Raw genomic sequence first — 22,766 nt, 5'->3', positions numbered from 1 at the left:
TAAATCATTCTTTAGTTGCAACAAAAAAACAAGTTATACATTATCAAATGATCAGTCTACAGCCCTAATAGCTGTGAGGCTATGCTTACAAACAATTATGCTTTGACTTAACCACTAACATTAGCAAGCTAGCATGCTCACAATGGCAAAAATAGCATGTTGATGTTTGGCAGGTACAATGTTTACCATGTTCACCGTCTTTGTTGGTAACAATTAGGGTTTAGTAGCACTAAACACAAAGTACAGATGAGGCTGATGGTTTTGTTATTTAATGGGCATTACACTTGTTGGACAAACAGAGTTGTTTACAGTAGCTGTTATGGAACAAGATGAAATATCAAGGGATCAAGGTTCTTACAAATAATCATCAGGGGACCTTGAAGGACCTTTGCAGTATATTTCAGTCCGTGCCACAAATGTCACCCTAATGATGAATCAATCCAGAGTAAAAGTGAGATGGATCATAGAAGTCAGAAGGGGTCATCCTCTTAAAGGCGTGATGCTTGTACAAAGGTTTATGACAGTTCATGTTAAAGTTGTCTTGATGTTTCAGTCTGGAGAAACTGCGAGACCAACAGACCAGCCAAAACGCTGCTAGCTTTGTTAAATGTTTTATTATCAACTTGATAAGAAGCTGAATTATGTCTTTTATTAATTATTGTTTTTTATAGTCATGACACAATTACTGTTGTGGGAGAACTGAACCAGTTTCACTGAAAGTAAAGTAAAAAAGTCACTGAAAGTAAAAGTCTGAAATGTTGAATTAATGACATCAATGGATGGAAATACAACACACTATGTCGAGAATATGGATAATATCCTGTATCGAAGTACTAGTTATAATTTAACTGATATTCTGGAAAGGAAATTGTGTGGATTTTATATTATATACAAAATACAAAAAAATAATGTAAATGTTTGAATTCCTCAACATGTAAATCTTTCACTGAGCAGAGGCTTGGGAATGTTCCATTTATTTTATTTCAAAAATATTATTAGTAGCTTTCTACTTCCCCTGTTGTAACTTTACTGTACATGACTTTACATCACTATTAAGACAAAATATGACAACAAATACAAAATGTAAAACCTTTCTTTATTGACTTTTTCAATACTAATAGTTGAAAGTGCTCTTCTATGGGCTCCTTTGCGTTCTAATTACAGTACACTTGCTTGCAAATATTGACACATTGAAAAAGTCAATCGATTTAAATGACAGGTAGAAAATAATATGCCTGAAAGGGTTGCACTTCATCAACACAACATTGTTGTGCATTTTCCCTCTTCAAATAAACGATTAACTGAAATGTTAGTGAGACATAATGTATGTGATTTTCAAAGAGGAGGTATAATCCAAGAGCTAAGTGTGGAAGGCTGAAAGGTCAAATGGATTTGCGTTTTTAAGTGCTCTGAGGGCAGGATTTGACCTTTTTTATTTAGTGTATTGATTCATTGTAATGTTGTTGATGAAATAATTTAGGCTTATTGTGCTGCTGCAAATTCCAACAAAATAAACACAAGGTCTTCAGACTGGTTTTGTTAAGAGCCCGAAATAATTTGTCTATCGTACGTGTTCATGTCTTGCAGGTGTTGAGCTTCAGCTGAGGATGTCAGGAGGTTCTCGAGTCCTCATGGACCACAACATGGAGATAGGAGTAACACCTGCGCAGGTATAATGCACACTCACTACATGGTCAAACACTGTACTGATCCCAACGCTCTCACCACAGCGGGTAGAGAGAGTGTGAGAGATGAGAGAAGTGATGTGAGATGGGAGCACATGGAGGAAAAAAAGGATTGGAGAATATATAGAGAGATGGGAATTATCAGTAGAGACAGATGGATGTGTGTAAGTAAGGAACACAGACTGGCTTCCATAGACAAAAGGAAGGATAAAAAGGCTGTTTAACATAAAGTAGATATCCTGTATACTTACTTTATAGATTAAAGGTGGGGTAGGTCATTTTGGAGAAACCAGCTCGAGTGCGCTAGAATTTGAAAATACACAACCGGAAAAAATCTGCCTCTTCCTCACAGAGCCCCTCCTCCAACACACACGAGCGCGCACATGACCAATGAGGGCACGAGATAAGTTTGTGCACAGATGGAAGGCTGACAGGCAGGTAGGCCATCCAGTTACTTTAGCCGGGCCGGCTAAAATGATTGGTCCTGCTTTTTACAGTATTACGGCTTCCACAGATGAAAGTTTCTTATGGATTTTTTGTCAAAGCACTTAAGATATTCATTGCTATCGGGATGTTAAGAGCATTCCATGGAATATAACAAAAAGTGTATCTCGAGTGTATATCTTCTCAAACGTACCTACCCCACCTTTAAGTAAGCAAACAGATAAAAGATCAAGCCTCTTAATGTATTACCAAACCTGTTTCTTTAGCTCACCTAAATATAGAGCACAGTTTACTTGGAGGATAGGAGGAAAAGACACCCCACTCGATGGTGGAGTTGCACTGGTCATCTGTCCTGAATCCCCAGCTGATTGCAACGAACGCTGTCTACCCAAGCGCAGCTAGAAAGGCTCAATGGCGGGCAACACCCACCACTTACTTCTGCCATGCAGGGTGAACTAATGAATTTGTCCCCCCCAGACACCGTATTGACTACAAAGGCCAAAGATTGGTCGCCAGTGCTGGTGACAGCTTCATCCATCACTCAATTAGCCACATCCTAAAGTGTAGAAATGAATGGGCCTCCTTAAGTGGTCTTTCACTTAAAAGCAGTGAAGTAGAGGATAACAACAATTTGAAAAAACAGTAACTACGTTCATTAACTGATGTGGAGAATTTCACTTGGAAAAATGTTGGCCTGATTGGGTTCAAAATCTATATTATCCCTAAACGCAGTGGGTAATAAGTGCACTGGTTGAAATGTGGTAAATGCATCGTCATCCAGAGACTAATTGCGATGCCGGTCAATAGGCATTGTCTTTCAATTCTTCTTTGTCAAAATGTTCCACCAACTGGGATCACTTTAAATCAATACCTGACAACTCAATACTGCACACTTAGGCCTGACTGGTGGTGCGTGTAGACAGGAGAGCAGTGAAACAGCACCTAACGTCTCCCAAAAAAACATCCTGGAAAAAGCTGAAGGACAGGTTTTATTATCCATGCTCTGCAAGGATACCGTAGTGCTTTATGTCCTTCCCAGGATGAACTGTGACAGTGATGGTTCTGATAGAGCCGTCAGTGTAACAGCAATAAGACACAGCTTTTTTCTGGTGATGTGGGCATGACTCTAGAGAGATATGAATCCCAGGTGTCGTCTTAAAAGTGTGGGATTCAGAGGGCCCAGGAGCTGGTTTCTTGCCTCCAAAGCATTTCAATTATCAGCTCAGATTGGAAGGTGTCAGTGTGCTGCCAACATGTCCTCTGTCTGTTCAAAATGCTCATTGCAACTGTGCTCCCTATATTTATTTGTCTGTTAAAGGCTTTTATCAGAATGAAAGCAAAAGCAATGCAAGACTACATTGTCGGGCTGTGTGGCAGTCATTGATTTTCAAAACCCTTCAACATACAACATCAGAATATATGTATGTGCATGAAAGCAGATTTCTAGATTGAGTTCAATGTGATGGCCCAGGCATATGCCACTCTTTTTGATGATGCCATAAGGGGCTGTTGAGGAAGGATGGAGGATCTGTTCCTATCCAGGCTTGCCAATGTCCCATAGGGTGTGAGGGGAGGGAACACAGGGGACGAGGAGTGAGACAGGGCACAGCTGTGGAGCCAGATCGCGTCACTGGAGCTGGGCCAACATAGACAAAGACCTGGATGTCCTTGTGTTCCTGTTATACCCTTACTCTCCTTTTCTCCCGCTGCAGACAGTGACACCTACAATGTCATTGAGGAGTAGCATGTCGCAGTTACTTTATAGCAGCTCTTAATTGTATTTGCCATCCTGCCAGCAGCACGGAAAAGTGTGGTTTTGCAAAGGCTGGAAGAAAATCTCATTAAATAGGTTAACACTGACATCCTTCAGCACAAACTCAATATAGCCTTAGAGACAATATTAATGAAAAGAAATCAAAGTGGGTACTGTAAAGCACACCCATGTGGAGAAAACCTTAAATTGCAGCGGCCTTCACTCGCTCTTTTGTTGTGTCTCTTCGTGCATGCTTTCTTTCACTTGCCTTCTTCCCCTCCCCGTCTTTCTCTTTCTCTTCTAGGTGAAGAAGCTCCCGAAACACATGCGGGATGCTCAGATCTCTACAGAGAGAACACATTTGATTTCTGACCCTGCTAGGAAGCCACGTCAGCGATACGTGCAGAAGGATGGAAAATGCAACGTTCATCACGGAAATGTGCAAGAGACCTACCGATACCTTAGTGACTTGTTCACTACACTGGTGGACCTACGCTGGCGTCTTAGTCTCTTCATTTTCACCTTGGTTTATATAGTCAACTGGCTTTTCTTTGGCTTTCTATGGTGGCTGATAGCGCTTATTCGAGGGGATCTGGTGCATGGTGATGAGGACGACTGGACCCCCTGTGTGGAAAACCTCAACAGTTTTGTCTCAGCCTTCCTCTTCTCCATTGAAACAGAGACCACCATTGGGTATGGTTATCGTGTAATCACAGAAAAATGCCCTGAGGGTATCATACTGCTTTTGGTGCAGGCCATCTTGGGTTCTATTGTTAACGCCATGATGGTGGGCTGCATGTTTGTCAAGATATCACAGCCAAAGAACCGCGCCGAGACCCTCATGTTCTCGCACAAAGCTGTCATATCGGTGCGTGACAATAAGATGTGCCTGATGTTTCGGGTGGGGGACCTGAGGAACTCTCACATCGTGGAGGCATCAATCAGAGCGAAGCTGATCCGCTCGCAGCAGACCAAGGAGGGGGAGTTCATCCCGCTCAACCAGACTGACATCAACATCGGATTTGACACGGGAGACGACCGGCTGTTCCTGGTGTCGCCTCTTATCATCTCTCACGAGATCAACGAGAAGAGCCCTTTCTGGGAGATGACACTGGCACAAATGGAAAAGGAGGAGTTTGAGATCGTCGTTATCCTTGAGGGCATGGTGGAGGCCACAGGTATGATGGGGGGATGATAAAGGGAAGACATATGGGGGCAATGGGGAATGGATCAGGGAAAGGGTAGAGAGGGAGTAAGGTTGAATGGGAAGACATATGGAGGATGTGTTAATGGATAGAGCAGGGGTGCCCAACCTTTTTTGAACCGAGAGCTACTTTTAAAGTTGCCAGTCTGCCGAGATCTACCAGTCCAAATAGAGAGGCGTAGCCATTACTGACAGCCTAATACCAGGTACATACACACTTCTACTTGTATAGAACTGACCTTTGTACGATTAATACTACACACATACAAGTATTTAACTGAAGCTACACAACAGTGTTGTTGATACAGAGTTGGAGTTTATTCACACGTCACGTACTACAGTGGGTAATGTTTTCAAGAAACATTGAACAGTGCTGCCACATATGACACAGGAAAAAAGAAAAGACTCTGAACCCTTTCTTTGCCATTAAAATTAGGCTTACTAATAAGACAACTCAGATCTGAAGCTACTCAGGAATCTGCTGCCAAAGTGCAATAAAAAATACAAAATTAATAGAATCAAACTCTTTTTTTGTTGCATTTTAGTATAAAAATAAATACCTTTTTAAAATAGGATGCAAGCAACACTAGTTTCTTAACCTGAATTGATAATAGACTATATAATCAATTTAAGTTTGCATTCTTATACCATTTTGTACAATAATTATAATGAATAAGTTCAAACAAACAAAAATGTACAGCTGATTAATAACGGTATCCAACTTGAGTTTTTATTAGATCAAAAACCTGTTGAAATGTTATTTTTACTGTCCCCGAAAAGCGCGTGGGCAGCCTCCAGGAATGCTTCTTACACAACTTCGCCATCTTTGAAAGACTTCATGTGTTTCGCAAGAACGTGACTGACACGATAAGATGCTATGGTAGCAGCCAGAGATGGGGTCGTTACTAAAAAAAAGTAATATATTACATATTACATATTACTTTTAAAAAAAGTAATATATTACACTACTTCGTTACTATCTACATAAAGTAATTCGTTACTTTACTCGTTACTTTACTCGTTACTTTACTCGCAGGGCCGGCCCGCCCCTCCCTACAGGCAGATCACGCAGACTGCTAAAGTTTCAAATGTTCTCTTTAGTTCAGTTTCCATTGTCGCATAAGACTGATCCAGATAGCTCCTGAATGTTTTCCTATCTGACCATGGCTGTCCTCTGTCTCCTGCTATCTGACCGTGGCTGTCCTCTGTCTCCTGCTATCTGACCGTGGCTGTCCTCTGTCTCCTGCTATCTGTATATTTTGCGCAGTCTATCTCTGCTCACGCTGTTACATCAGCGTGTTCTCCTGCGTGTTGGCCATGTGTTGCACTGGAGCCAGACTTCAGCCGAGCACGTACGAACTGCGCATGCGTGAGTGGCAATAACTCTCCTTACCAGCAGGCAGCGGTAGTGTGTATTCGTCATTCAAAACAAGCAACAACCGGAAAACAGAGAAGAAGAACTACGTGTGTGTGTGTGTGTGTGTGATATAAATAAACAACAGCTATGTGCGTTAGCTTCACCTAGCATGTGTTCTTTGCAGGTGTTTGTTGAGGTTTGATTATGACTGATTTTAGAAAGTAACGAAGTAACGCGTGTCGGGGCAATGTTAGTAACTGTAGTGTGATTACTGGATTATAAAAGTAGCGCGTTACACTACTCCGTTACCGACAAAGTAATATTATTACAAAGTAACGCGTTACACCCAACTCTGGTAGCAGCCTTGCTGTTGTTGTTGGGCCTGGTGTGAAAATGGACTGTTGTGCATTTAGCTGTCCTCTCAGGCCCCTCCCCTTTTGGGAGCGTAGGGCAGAATTAGGAGCGAATTCTGTCTCGTAACGTTTGTGCACTGTTTAGAAATTCCGCTCCTAAATTACCGTTCTTCGATAAAGCCACGCTCGCATTGAAGATGAGACAGATGGACTTTGAATTGGAATAGATACAAAAATAATCATCCTCCCACTCGGAGTGAAAATAATATATTTTGGGCTTTTTTTGCTTCTGCCATAATTGCGGTCTTGTGTGTGTGCGGACTGCACTCTTGTTGACACGGACAACGTCAGCGAAATAGTGCCCACTGCCAACCAGCCACACCCCGACACAGTCTAGCCGGCCAATCACAAAGCTTTGATGTTCAAATGCATTATTCTGGCACGGGAAGATTATGTTATAGGTCAGGGGGGTATACTGCGAAGCAGGATTTTCGCTTAGCCGGCTAAATTCAGGGAAAACTCCGGCTTTCCGGTCCTAACCTGGTCGGGACCAGGTTAGGTTGCAGACTAAGAGCTCAACTCAGTGAAAGCACCGCCTGCTGACCAATCAGAGCTCAGTGTGCGGAGTTTAAAGCGATCAAGTCATATTACAGGAGAAAGGAAATACAGAAAAGCTGCCGTCGCAGGAAAGACGGCCGGCAGAAATCACCGACTGTGTGAACGTGAACATTAATAGAATATCACCTCCCATCTTCAGAGCAATCTGACTATTATAACATTAGCGTTAAGAAAGCTTACTTAAATATCGGCCACAACATAAGTAACCGGATCAGAGTACATTAAGTACAGTCCGCGGCATATCACTTCATAATGTATCATATATTTCCTTATCTGAGTCAGCTGAGCCGTATCTGGCCGTGCAACACTCAGTGTCACATACTGTATGCAGAAGTATTATTTTAAGCAACACATAAGTTGACGAAACATTCGAGACAAATGTAATTGAAGTCAGATCGTGTTTTAGACGGGGCAGTGATATCATAAACCTGTTAATGTACGCATTCAAACACTTTTTCTTTTACCAGCTGTATTCACCTTGCAGGTGCAGCTCTGAGGCTTTGATCCTGGATAAAGTGTTTAAGTCATGGATGTTTAAAGTTTAACTTCTTCATTTTTGACTAGTATTAAAGTTCACTTTTCATTCAGGAAGTATGACGCTGCGCTGTCAGTGCGCTTCTCCATGTTTGTGATTGGTCGAATGCTCCAGATACCACCCCTTTCATGTGAACGCGCACCTAACTAGATAGGACACGGCTGGCTTGAGCGATCCACTTGATAACCAGCGTCGTAGGACAGTTTAGCGAGAGCGCGTATGTTTTGGATTAGGCCAACCGGCTAACTCAAACATATCCAGGTTAGGTTGAACCAGGTTCGCAGTATAGGCCCCTGGACATTAACGATAAAACTGAATATTGTTGTTCTATTTTTAGACACATCTCGCGATCGACTGGTTGGGCACCCCTGGGATAGAGCGAGACAGACATTGATGACATGTTTGATACAGGAAGTAAGCTGAGTGGGAGGGATGGTAAGATAGATCAATGGATGGAAAGAGAGAAAGAAGAGGCTCACATGGAGGGGTGGATTGTTCAAAAGAGGCGGGGGAGGGCAAGAGGGAGTACCTGTAAGTGCTGCAAATTGCAAAAGATGTAATGTAATGTAATGGATGGAAAGACAGGGAAACTCACTACCGATAATACTCTCAAAATGAGACATAAACCGTAATGCATTCCACTTTGAAGTAACATTTAATGTGGAGTTTATTATTTGAACGATTTCATAACAGCTCGCAAATATTTTGACAGAGGTGGCAATTGTTTTTTCCTCGCTCCTTCAACTGCAGTCTGTATAATCTTGTCCACACATTTTAAGGTTTATTTTAGGACTATTGAAAGCTTGTCACGCCACACATGCCTTGCCTTTGTACTCACTGCAGAGCCTGCATTTCCACTGTTACTACTTCAAGGTTATGTCTTGTTTATTTTTCAATGTATGAAGTGAAACAACCCACAATGTTGGTCTATACAGTATGCTTTGAGTAAAAAAGCTGTCCTAAAAATTGTTCCAGGCATTTAGAAGGCAGACATGGCCAGGTGTGTCTGTAAAGTTCCACAAAGCTCCCAATTATCCCAAGTCATGAGAGGTAGCTATTAACAATCAAAATGAGATAAAAGAAGATTGTAATGTTCAAGTTTTATCCAATGGGATTTTCAAAAACACACAATCTCTGATAGAAGCAAGTGTTTTTCCATGTTTGCAAACCATTATCATTCTTAATTATCATGATATTGATACAGAAACCCTACAGCATAATGGACCACAGCTAGCTGTTAATGGGCCGTTCTGATGTGTTTACAGCGGGATGTTGGCTAAATGCAGTATTGTTTATATGCCTGAGCTTCATTGTTTACTGACCTTTGTTGAAAGACTAATTACAATCCTCTCATTTGAAATACAATGCATTATACATGTTAGTAATTTGCTTTATTGGTGTTCATCATCCTTTGAGTCAGTAAATGAGACACACTGGTTGTTAAGGTGTGTTTAGTCTTGTGCACACAGTTGTTTTTTAAAAGACACGTACAATCCACAGAGCTCCCTAATGCAATCAGGCATGGCTTCGCAAGCATCTGAACATTTATTTTGTATTATTTATTACATATTTGTTCTTCCTCCTAATCACCAGTAGTCATCATGTTTAATGCTCATGCTGCTGGATACTTGAGTCATTGAAACGCCATTCGCGTCACCAGCGTAGACCATGACCTCATGCATGTCGTCACTGTCCTTGACCGCTAGGAAAAGGACTCACGTGAACATCTCATGCTCCCTTTCCATAATTATCTTAATGAGGCATGTGTAACAGGTCTAGCCTAAACCATTCCTCAATCACGGTTAATTTGAAAATGTTTTGCCATGCTTTTACTTATATACTATATGCGAAGTCAGGATAAAAGAGAAAAAAAAAACAGGTTTCTGGTTTGAAGCCTATATAAGTATTTACCATGTATTTTTAATTGATGTTTAAGGTCCTAAGGTTACTAAGCACCTTGAATTGCCTGGTGCTGAAAGGTGCTATATAAATAAACTTGCCTTGCCTTGCCTTGCCTTACTAACCTTCACATTTTTCGGCTGAATACGCACTCACTGCTATTTTTAAAGTGATATGCATGTTTTAACTTATTGTCGGCTAATGTGTTATTTTGACCTGACCCAATAGGATAGCATATTCATATTTAAAATAATCAGCAGCAATGCCAGGGGAGAGATACACTCCAAATATAATTATTTTTTTTATACGGAGAATAAATATTAATGGCTCATATCCAGCCAGTAATTATCTCGTAAAAAACTCAAATTGAGTTGGATTACAATCAGTATCTGATAATGTTCCTGAATTGCTCAGGCTTTATAAACCCTAGAATACAAACTGACTATTAAATACATGTATTTTACCACATCACGAGTGGGATGCTGTCAAAGAATGTGACAGATGAGTGGGAGGTGAAAAGGTTTCATGTATTTTTTTAAAGGCCAGCCGCTTATTTTCTCCGTTGACATCCAGAGTATGGTTTAAGCTAAATTGTGAGTGAGGCTCTGCAAATCACACATAGCATTTTCTTTCTCAAGTACTCATTTAGGGATAAAAAGCACTGAGATATAATCATAATTAAATATATATAGTAAACTATTTGATTAAACTGGATATAAATCAACCTAACCACCTGAGCCATATTTGTGGTAGTGTGCGTAAAATGTTAATTGTGCATATCATTCTCAGCCCTAATTTATATTCACCGGTGTGTATAACTTTGTACGGAAAATAAATAGAAAATGTCTGCAGGCCTGCCAACTCTTACTGAATTGTGAGACTTACGCACATATTTCGCAAACTTTCACTTTAAATGTCCTTTATCTCATTATGTTAGACTTATTTCAGTAAGAATCAGACACTGCATGGCTAGGGTGCATAGAATAAAAGATACATACATCAAATTGTGCAACAAATGGGTGCCGGTACAAACAAATTGCTATATTTCTTTGTAATTGTCCGTTTGGATAAATGTATTTATTTACTACAGAAAGAAAATACTCCCTCGGTACATGCTCAAGGAATACAATGTGCAAAAAGTTACAAAATGTGGCTTTTAGGGAAATATTTTAGTATAAAATGTAATCACTAATCCATCCAAACATTTATCTGTATCACTTAATCCCTCAAATCTGCCATTTATCGCTTCCACCTATTGTTTTCAAAACATTCATAAGAGTGAAATTACAAGAATTGGAAAATAATGGGATGAAAAGTGCCGTTTGCTGCCCTGTGGCTCAGTTAATGTTATCATTAAAAAATGAAGTTTTACCTTGAGAAGTGATCCTGTATTTATAAAATTAAAAATTGATTAGGCCTTTATAAGATGGACATTTTTGTATTTAGTGTTAGAAGAAGCAACCAGACTATTTTCTCTGTTATCAAAGCTGCCTCTGAACATAATTTACAAGCACCGAGGTAACTAATTGCTTTTGGTAGTCCAAGGTTGTTCTAAAAAGTCAGTATAAAAGCATACTTTCAGCAGAATACTGAAAACAGATTCAAACTTGAATGTCATTGTGTGCCCTCGGTCCTCCCAGACTGTCCTTGTAGTTATGGTAGGACAGGTGTTCATAAACAGATTTCATGTCTCCACAAATCAAACTTGTCATGAGACAATCCATCGGTTTGAATGAATCAAGTTAGAGTTGCAACTGCTTAGGTCGCGTGCCAATTCTATGCCGAGTCAGCACAGGAAGCCTTAAGCTACAAAAGGGCATACTACAACTAGTAAAGAGAAAGAAACCAAAACATGGAAAAAATGCTAAACACATTTCCATACAAGTATAACATATAATAGCTTTACTATTAAGCTTAGGTTGTGTTCTGTTACATATTATGACGTATAGGCATTGCCAGCCCAGTAAAAGGCTATAGGTGGATGTTTGTGTGGCCATGCAGTAAACCCTTTTGAAGTGCTACGAGGAGCAGCAGCAGTCAACATCTGCATTGACGGCCTGACATTATGATGTGTCAACATTGGTTAAGCAAAGTGTCACAAATAACATTAATGACGGGCTTTTTCCATGTTGATATACCAGTAAGCCAGCATGCACAGTAGCACAACCCCAATACCGACACACCTACATGGAAAGCAGCCATTATTTATGTTTATTCTTTCATATAAATACACGTATTACAGCTCAGAATGTGTGTTGTGAGAAAGTTGTGCTATAGAAAATTGACTTGTGCATTTTTTATTCTTAAAACCTAATGCTGATGCTTGTACATGCTTTTCCCAGTGTGTACCATGTGTGTGGTGGCTTACAGGTGTTCTGACATTGAGGCACTTCTAAATGTGCCATTGGATCTGACAACCATACATTCATATTGCAATAAACAAGTGTAGAAAAACCTCCGTGAGCATCTCCGCAATTCCACCGCCCTCATGTTAGCTTTGCGCGCAGTGTTAGTTGCCTGAAGCTTTGTTTATACATGGCCTGCAAGATACCACCATTCAAACCGTGTTTTTCCAGGTAGTCATGCTCCTTTTCACATTAAATAATTGTGTAGTTGTTAAGAAGATGGGAACATTGGAGTGGAAGTGTTCGGGGCACAGGTACAGATTTAATGCAATCATTTGTCAAACTTACAGCCTGCCTAATATGTGTTTCTGTTCTACAGGTCTAGTGGAGAACCACAGTTAAACATAATGAGTTTAGATAGCTTGTATTTCCAAATGACAGAAGTTGAAAGACTACAGGAGAAAAGGTAGGAGCTGCTTTTTGTCTGCACAGCAGTTTGGTGTACATTTGCTTTCAGACATAAGTGCATTCACAAACTGCATTTTCAGAAAATGAAAGCAATAAAATGGCACAAGTACAGACAGTCCCAAGTATTCTGTAAAGCCCCTGTCACACTGTCCCGAAATTGACACCCGATGGACACACGATCAAGGAAATGTTCAAATTCGGCTGTGATCGTAGCAACATCGGGCCATTCGTGAGGGCATCTAAGCCATCGTATGACCGCCGGTGGAGTTTCTCAGGCTCCAGCAGCAACTTCGTGAGCGGCAACTTCGTAAGGCACTCGTGAGGGCATCTTGTCAAATCGTGTCATCTTCGTGTTATCATCGGTGCATTTACCCTCACTCTGATCGGGGCGAATGCCGGATGGCACCGAGGATAACAAGATGCCCTCACGATGGCCTTACGAAGGGCAAAATTGACACACGAATTCAACACGAAAATGAACCTTCGCAAGGTCCTTCGGCAATTTGTTGGCATGCGAAAGATTTTGCCACCGCTCACGAAGTTGCTGCCGGAGCCTGAGAAACTCCACCAGCGATCATACTGTAGCGTCTCGCTACAGGAACACAAGGAGGCTTAGTTTGTCCTTTATCCGGGAGTTTATTGCACAGATCACAGGTTACTGTTGGCCATAACCACACCAAAACGATGTACTAACCCTGTCGTATTCTCACACTCCGTCGTATTCTCACACTCCGTCACGTCTCCCGCTAGCTTCCCGCGTCCCTCTCCCCAGGAACCTCCCTCTTCCAGCCCCAACCAACCAGACAACACTCTCCCACCCAAACCCACAGGTCACAAGAACCGTCCATCGAAACAGTGGCACGTTCACTGACACTCTGTAAAATGCAAACAAACTCTGAACAACAAACACATCAAACATCAACATTATAACCAGTCCGTTACACTTTCCCCCCTCCTCAAAGTCCCTCGTCCTCGAGGGAATAAACAAAGTCTCTCAGGTGGTTAGGGGATCAGCAATATCTCTGCGGCCGTGCCTTGTCTGCGGCAGGGGGAGACAGGCCCACTGTGGGGCTCAGAGTAGGGCAAGGGAAAAAAAGTCCAGGTTGTGGGGAACCAGGCGAGGTCCCCGGGTCGTGAGAGGGGGGTTGGGAAGAAGACAGAACAGTATCCATAGCCCCCTGTGTCTCACCACCTGATCCTAGTGGTGTCGCTGTACCCCGATAGGGTGCCAACCTGTCCCGGTGAAGAGCAACTATTCTCCCTATCCGCTGCAGTTGGACCCTGTAGACGACCTCACTCAGTCTCTCCAGAACCCTGCAGGGCCCTTCCCAGTTGCTGTTCAGCTTTGGGCATCTGCCCTTCTTCCTCTGTGGGTTATACACCCGGACCAACTCGCTTGCACTGAAATGCCGTCCTCTAGCATGCACGTCGTAGTTCCTCTTCTGCCTCGCCCCTGCACTCTCTAGCTGACAAAGTCGTGAGCAGACTGCAACCGTTCTTGGAGTTTCCTGGCATATTCGAACCCTGGGGCGTCCACAGGAGCGTCGGGGGGCAAGCCCATCATCATCTCGCCCGGTGTGCGCATCTCCCTTCCTAACATGAGGAGGGCAGGGGAGCAGGAAGTGGAATCTTGGGTCGCAGACCGGTACGCCATCAGCACGAGGGGGACATGGGCGTCCCAGTCTCTTTGGTGTTTTGCCGTCACTATGGCAAGCTGTTGAGCCAGTGTGCGGTTTAACCTTTCCACGAGGCCATCGCTCTGTGGGTGAAGGGATGTGGTGTGGGTCTTATGGGATCCCAGTTTTTTGCACATAACCTTAAACACTCGGGACTCAACGTTCTGGTCTGTGTGACTTCAGGTGCCCCGAACCTGCTAAACATTCCCTCCACCAAAGCGTCCACAATAGTCTCTGCCTCTTGATCTGGTAGGCTGTATGCCTCAGGCCACTTAGTGAAGTAGTCCATGGCTGTGAGGATGTAGCGATTCCCTTTTTCTGTGCGGGGAAACGGCCCAAGAACGTCAATCCCGATCCTCTCCATTGTGCACCCTACCGGAAACTGCTGGAGCTGGGCATGAGATCTGTCGGTAGGGCCCTTACGTGCAGTGCAGCTGTCGCAGCGGCGACAGTAATCTTCCACATCTCGTCTGTGCCTCAGTAGAATCTCTGTCGCAGGCGGCGGAGAGTCTTAGAGACCCCAAAGTGACCAGATCCTGGAGTTCCATGCACTGACCGAAGTACCGTCTCCCGCAGGGTCCTCGGCACCACCACCTGCCACCTTGTCTCTCCTGCAGCCGGTTCCTTCCACCCCCTCTGCAGCACTCCATCACACAGGCGCAGGGCTTCAAAACATTGACCATAGCCCTTTAGTGGCACGAGAAAACTCAGAGACCTGTTCCCACCGGGGTTTGTGTTGTGCAGCCACCCAAGCGGTTACCGGCCTGATGTCGACATCCCCCCTAGGGATTTTTTTTTCTAACTAATGGACAATTTTCGATTTAAACTTCGATTTTTTTCTGTTTTTTTCTAAACAAACCAGACCAAGGCAACATTTCAATACATATTTTCTTTAATAACACAATAAAAATAAATGAGATTACTAAGTAGTCTAGGCCTATGTGAACAAATCAGTTGTTCAAGAATAAAAAAAATAAAATAAAAACAGCACCACGGCACTTGGCTGTTATTAATGTGCAAAGATTTTTTTTAAATCAAACTTGTAAAAAACTTGTAAAATGAAATACAACAAATAATAAATAATGATAATGAAATGAATAATAAAAAAATACCCTCAAACAAAATAACATCCCTCTAACTTTCTAGAAAGTTGTCTTTCTACAGACCTTACACAGAACAGTTGTTTGTTCTATGTATGACCGCTTGTACCCGAACCACTTCCATACAACTGAAGTAGCACCTTTTTTAGGAATGAGTTCTTCATCTGTGTTCGTGGACATTTTTATGGTACGTCTGTCGGTGAAGCGGTGAATGTGATTGTAGTAGGCTATGTGACTACCCGATCTGCAGCTCTGCACATGCGCACAGTGTTATAAATTAAAATCAATGTTTTTGATGGCATAAAGTACCTTAAACATACCGTCAGTTTAAATGCTGTTTTATACTGAAAAACCAGAAGTTCTCGTGCGCAGTTGTTATGCTTTTATTCTGAAAATCCTTCATCTCCGGTTAGCATTTAGCATGTGGCTAATATACCATTTACTATAGAGGTGAATTTAGTAGCGATATGACACGGAGTGTTGCACACCGAAACCTACTGATTTCAACACTACAACTACTGTATAGACGTCGAGATATTATTATTGCTGAATATTAAATGAAGGTACAGTTTATTTGAATACGTTTGTTTACAGACGTGGGTAGCATGAGACAACATCCGGAACTACCAGAAATGAAACCAGCCGTGAAGTTTTTCCTGTCTTGAGTATTGATTACAGCGTTCAAAACCATATTAAATTAAAGTCATGAAAGAGATAAGGAGGAGAAAAGGCGTGTTTAGTTATATATGTAATGTACAAAGTCTGAGTCCTCTGTTATGCTCAACAACGAACACAGCATAACAACAGCAGATCGGGCAGAGCTGCAGATCGGGGAGTCACAGTCAATGTGGCTGAGTTTTGTGCGCGTTCTGGAAAGTGAGAGAGTAAGCTACTACGGAGTCCCTTAAAGCAAAAACAAATCTGTGGAGTCTAGAAATGTTTTAAAATCGCGATTTTTCGGTTCAGCCATTTCACAAACCGTAGGAAAGTAAAAATGCAAATTAATCGTGAAAACCGAAAAAATCGCCCAGCCCTACATCCCCCTCCTGATTCTTCCTCCAGTCGGCAGCATCTACAGCTAAAAGTCCATGGTCAGTTGATGCCCCGACTGGTCCCACCGCTGCACATATCACCTCAGCCTGTAGACATTCCCTATCCTGTGTCTCTCTCTTCACGCAGTAGCGGCAGTCATCACTGTAGCAGGGGCGGCGGAAGAGTGCATCAGCGTTGCCGTGCTGCACGCCAGGTCTGTGAATTATGGTGAAGTCATATGCTTGTAACTCTTCAATCTAGCGTGCCAGCTGGCCTTCTGGTTCTTTGAAGGACATGAGCCACTGTAAGGCAGAGTGATCAGTCCGGACTGTGAAGTGGAGGCCCCCTAGGTAGTACTTGAAGTGCCGGATGGCGCTGACCACAGCAAGCAGTTCCCGTCTGGTGACACAGTAGCGGTGTTCAGCTTTGTTAAATGTTCTGCTATAGTAGGCCACTACTCTCTCTCCTTCTGGTGTCACCTGGGCCAGCACGGCTCCTGCTCCACTGTTGCTGGCATTGGTGTCGAGGATGAAGGAAAGGGTGGGGTCAGGGGGGAAGAGGATCGGTGCCTCCACTAGGGCTTCCTGTAGTAAAGCAAATGCTGCCTGACACGCCACTGTCCATGAAAACACCTCTCCTTTCTGTAACAGGCGGAACAGCGGCGCAGCTATGCAGGAGAACCCTTTCACAAACCTCCTGTATAGGAGGACAGGCCCAGGAAGCTCTTCAGGTCCTGCACAGAGCTGGGGGTGGGCCAGTCCTTTACAGCCTGTACCTTCTCTCCCATGGTGCCGACACCGCCCTCCGTTAGCCTGTGACCGAGAAAAGTCACCTCACGCTTCATGAAACAGCACTTCTGGGGGTGCAATTTCAGTCCTGCTCCAGCCACTCTCACCAGCACACATTTGAGGGCTCCGAGAGCTGATTCGAGGGATTTACCATGGACGGGAATGTCGTTCAGGTAAACAACACACTCATGGCGGGGGATGTCTGCCAGCACCTGGTCCATAAGCCTCTCAAACGTGGCAGGGGCATTAGACAGGCCGAATGGGAGAACTTTAACACTAGAACCGCCAGAGGTCGCTGTATACCTATATCCGCCAACGGGTAAAGTTTACCCGCTATTGATTTCCAAGGTACAATGTACCATACAGAACGGTGAGTTTTAATCGCACAGGGATGACATGTATACCAATATAATCTGTGGACTCTCAGCTTTTCATATTATGTGACCCGCTCTATCAAAATCAGTCGGAAGTCGCAACGGCTCATTTCAGAGTAAACGTGGATTTACGTAAACAACTATTTTTTTCAGGGTTCGGGTGTTTTCTTTGATTTTAAACAAACAAAGTCTTGGCTTTCAGAATATGAAACTTTTATTTCCAAAATCACACGATAAATACATTTTTGAAGCTTGTAAAGGGACGAAGACAGGCACCTCTCACTCGCAATCTGCTCTTCCAGCAACGCCGCCCCCTCTCCCTCCGGCTGAAATTATGAGCGTAAGAGTAAAGTAATCATAGATAACACGGCAGGGTCCGTTACAGTTTGTTTTCATCTGATTTAAATTAAACAAAGTCTTGGCTTTCAGAATATTAAACTTGTTTCGGCAAATTCAGATGATAAATATAACTTTGAAGCTTCGGCATAATTACAAGCGGAGAACGGAGTAACTTGACAGCAGGCAGCAGCAGGCACAACAACAGCCGGTGTTTCTCGTGAGGGTTTTCTCTGGGAAACAAACACAATACACACAAACGCAAAAATACACAAACACACACACGTATACACATACACACCCACTCGCGAGCTTCCCCTCCAAATGAAAATATCTTCCCTCCGTAGTATTTTGATCATTTTGATCGCGAAATCAATAGCGCGAGGAGCGTTGCATTTCTATGAGGTAAATATTACCCGCTGGCAGAAATAGGTATAAATATCAATTTTTTTGGCGATTTTTTCAATCTGACTTCATATTGACCATTTTTAACAACACAGGGTGTTACATAACACACTTTCAGGAAAAGTCACGGACTGGGAGACGTTAATAGTTTATTGAAAAAAAGTTACATACAATAAAAAAACAGTTGCGGGTAAAATTTACCCGTTGGCGGTTCTAGTGTTAAACTGCCATAAACCCCCGTTGGTGATGAAGGCTGTTTTCTGTCTGGCCTCAGGGGCAAGGGGGACCTGCCAATATCCGCTGTGCAGGTCCAGGGAGGAGAACCAGGAAGACCCTGCCACTGTATTGAGTGCCTCATCGATGCAAGGAAGGGGGTATAGGTCCTTCTTGGTCACTTTATTGAGCGGTCTGAAGTCTACGCAGAACCAAAAGGCCTCCTTCTTTTTCTTGGGAACCATGACTACTGGAGCGGCCCAGGGGCTGTTGGAGGGTTCGATGAGTCCAGCCCGTTGCATCTCCCCCAGTGCTTTATCTGCTGCAGCTTGTCTGGCCAGAGGGAGGCGTCGTGGTCTCATCCTAATGGGCTGTACATCTCCAGTGTCGATGTTGTGTTAGATGAGATCTGTCCGGCCAACATCGGCCTCAGACAGTGAAAAACAGTCTTTGAGTTCCAGCAAGAGCTGCAGCAGCAGGTTCTGCTCATTGGGAGTTAGTCCATCAGAGTTTCTCTGCCAGACGTCCGTCACTGCCGAAACTCTCTCATCTGCGACAGGTTCTGCAGCAATGACTGGGTGAAGGCAAGGGTCCAGGGTCGGCAGGGTGGGGGTTTGTGCAGGTGCCGTCATCTGGGGGTCGCAACAAGCAACGGCGTCGGTCACTGTCTCGGTTGTCTGTGTTATAATGGTGTGGGTCACACGACAGCCTGTCTGGGGTGGCCGCCTACACATCTGAACGACCTGTCCATCTGGAAAAGTGAGTGTACCCCTCTTTGTATCAATGACACAGTCTAATGTCCCAAGAACATCCAGCCCCAGGATGCAATCTTCCAGGTTTGCAACCCACACTGGGCAGCGAACAGACTTCTTTCCCACCCCCATTGTTACAATTGTCTCTCCCACCATCGGAGATCGTTCCCCGGTAACTGTCTGTAATTTCACTATGGTGGGGCAGTGTTTCCCCTAGGACGGAGTCATAGCAGCAGTGCTAAGGCACGTGGGCCCAGCATAATGTGAGCGCGGAGCACGTGGAATTTAGTGTGTGCATGTGCGAAGTGCCCCGCCAATTTGTTTCTATGTGTCTGCACAAGAAAGGCTCTTGAGGCCTAGTACCAGGGCCGGTTCTAGCCAATTTGCTGCTCTAGGCTAGATTTTATATATAAAGAATAAATTAAAAATCTCTACAAAAGACAAATACACTACAAAAACAGAAACGTATTGACATAGGTGATATACGTCAACATGGCTTCAAATGTATTCAGTATTGTATGAACATGTTTGAATTGGGGGGTGGACGTCACATCCTTTAGGGGAGTCCGGGGGTATGCCCCCCCCCCCGGGAAGATTTTTAAAGTAAAATGCTTCAATCTGGTACACTTTGAGCACACAATTACTAGAGACCTGATCTAGGGGGTACAACTCTAAACACCCATATGAAAAAGATCGGTTTACATTTTAATAATCAAATATGTATGTGCCTTGGAAATATGTGTTTACATAATATGTGGTCAAAACGTTTGAGACCCACTGAGATGACTTAGACTAAAATTAACTATCTAAACACTCAGAGAGTCCTTTAACTCACTGAGCCTCTCAGTCCGACAGGAGAGCTCTCCTCCACCCTGGTCGTAGAAACATCTGCTTCTCATATCCGTTAGCGCAGCTAGCACCAGATTCTAATAACAACAGCGCCGGTACCGGTGCGCACTCTCTCTCTCTCTCCCTTGCTCGCTCTCTCGCTCCCATGCTCGCACTTTGGCTGTGAGCTGCGGGCGCCTGATAAGCCAACATCCCCCACTTTCACCACTTACAGCGCCCATCGTACAGGGCAAATTAAAAGTGTAACCGGGGTGAAAAGGGTGTTACATTTACTTAATTATGAATGTTGTTACATCAAGGCCGAAAATTAGGATGAGCGCCAACGGTCAAAAAAAAAATATCCCCTCCCAGGGCTACCAGCGCAGCACCCCCCAGATCTGGCGCCCTAGGCGACCGCCTATGCCAAAAATCGGCCCTGCCTAGTACATACAGTGGCAATGTCTCAAGATTTAGCAAAATTACACCTTTATTAACATACATACATACAGTAACACAAATACTACAAATCCACATAACAAACAATCAAAAAGGAAAAACGGTCACCAATTTTTTTTTTTGGGTACCTGGCTGGGGCCCCCTAGTAGCGGCGCGCATATTTCAGCAGCGGCACTGCGCCGCGACTAGTTGTATATAGGGGAAACACTGTGGGGCAAATAGTTGTTTTATTTCTCACCGTTTCAGGCTTCACCAGGGTTGCTGAAGAACCTGTGTCGACCAGCGCAAAATAGGGATGGGAATTTGAAAGCAAATGTATATTCGAATATTCGATCCCCCAAAAAACGGTTAACCGAAATGTACATATCCTATAAAAAAAAAATGTGGGTAAAAAAAAACAATTAAAAAAAAATGTCTTTCTTTTTTTCTTTTTTTTACCCAATTGTTTTCAAGAATTTTTGGAAATACGTACATGTTCAAATAACTGTAGAAACTAAGTTGAATTTGTCAAATGTATTGAACTGGTGATTACAGTTTGACAGCTAGGCCTACAGCTTTCATGTGCGGAGGTGATTCACAATCAGCCCAGCTGTAGAGAAGACCCTCTCAGCTGGAACGGAGGTTGCGGGTATAGCAAGGTATAGCATTAGGGATGCACGATAATTATCGGCCCAATAATTATCGGTCCGATATTAGGAATTATGACGTCATCCCGATAAACCCGATACCAGTATTAATAGCCCCGATGATATACAATATATTTTTTGGGTAAACAAAATGTGGGTGGATTGGGATGAGGGGCGCTTGTTTTTTCACTCGGCTCCTCCCGTTTTGCCAGTACTGTGGTATTAGTGGTTTAGGAAGAGGGGAGTTCTTCACAAATCCAGCGCTCCCCAATACTTCGAACCTGATCAGTCACCTGAAACATCGCCATCGCTACGATGGTGTGTTAAAAGCGTACGAAGACAATACAAAGTGTGTGTGTGTGTGTGTGTGCGCGCGCATTGGAGCTATGTGCAACTCAAGGCATATGCTCGAACCGGAGCTGCCTGGACGCTGCAATCATGTTGTGCACTATCCGTGCTGAGTGTGCTGAGTGCTGACTTTTCGTACAATGTCCCACTGTCTGGCTTCCTGCATAAAGTCAAGTGCTCGGCGCAGTTGTGGCGAAATGTCGCTCCTCTGTTTTCATTTAAACAACTCCTTATATCCGTTAGCGCAGCTAGCTAGCACCAGATGCTAACAACAACAATGCGCGTAAGGTCTCTCTCTCGCTCGCTCGGGCCACACATACACACACCCTCCCGGTCCTCCAGATGGCCAGTCGGTGCCTGCCGGTGAGCGTGGAAGTGTGGTCTGCCACTAAATGTAACTCTTCTTAGAGTGTAAATAATTACCGGACTATGACTGGTAAAATATGTTGAATACCGGCAAAACTAAATCTCTCCAGTCAAAATGTCTAGTACTTTGCCGCCACACACGGTTGCCAAGCAGCGCTTATTGTTGTTTAGGCTGGCCATGTGTCGCGAGTGTTGACAGGGGGCGGGGGAGCACGCCATGAACTGTTAGCGCCGGAACCTTGCAACGGCTGCGGAGCGCATTTGCGCCACATTTGGGCATAAGATGAGGTTTGAGTCTGCGTGATCTGCATGTAGGGAGGGGCAGCAGCCATATCTTTGGCTAGAACTAACTAGATCTGATGGATTTGGACGTAAACACGAGTAATAATAATAATAATAATCCTTATATTTATTATAGCGCCTTATCAAAGACTCTCAAAGCGCTTTACAGATACACATTACACATACAATGGCCATCTACTGTGGACAATACCCACAGGAGCAAATTCGGGTGAAGTGTCTTGCCCAAGGACACAACGGCCTGACGCAGTGGGGCGGGAGCGGGTTTCAAACTGGAGTTCCCCAACGCCCCCTTGATCTGATGATCAAACGCACAGACCACTGCGCCACCCGTCCCTAGAGTGAAGTATAACCGGACGCGAGAGAGAGAGATCAGCACCTGCAGCTCTGCCCCGCTGTGAGGGACCGGTGAGCGGAGCAAAACACACCTTTAGACGTCACCTAACACATTTAGCTATGACACTGTCGTATATATATATATGCATTGAATTATTCAATTTGATAA

General features: G+C 43.6%; 1 protein-coding gene across 1 annotated transcript in view; it reads left to right on the top strand.

Moving 5' to 3' along the window:
• kcnj5 (potassium inwardly rectifying channel subfamily J member 5) overlaps positions 1-22,766 on the top strand; it is a 44,560-nt gene that overhangs the window by 10,114 nt on the left and 11,680 nt on the right. Inside the window, exons 2-3 of the mRNA XM_034098194.1 lie at positions 1,588-1,670; positions 4,187-5,060. Of these exons, the coding sequence (XP_033954085.1) occupies positions 1,608-1,670; positions 4,187-5,060 (937 nt within the window). The 5' untranslated portion in view covers positions 1,588-1,607. The remainder of the gene's footprint in view (positions 1-1,587; positions 1,671-4,186; positions 5,061-22,766) is intronic.

This window comes from Pseudochaenichthys georgianus, chromosome 13 (genome assembly GCF_902827115.2).
Source record: "Pseudochaenichthys georgianus chromosome 13, fPseGeo1.2, whole genome shotgun sequence".
NCBI classification, from domain to species: domain Eukaryota; kingdom Metazoa; phylum Chordata; class Actinopteri; order Perciformes; family Channichthyidae; genus Pseudochaenichthys; species Pseudochaenichthys georgianus.
The sequence above is the reverse complement of the archived record's forward strand: the minus strand, read 5'-3'. Positions and strand labels throughout refer to the sequence as shown.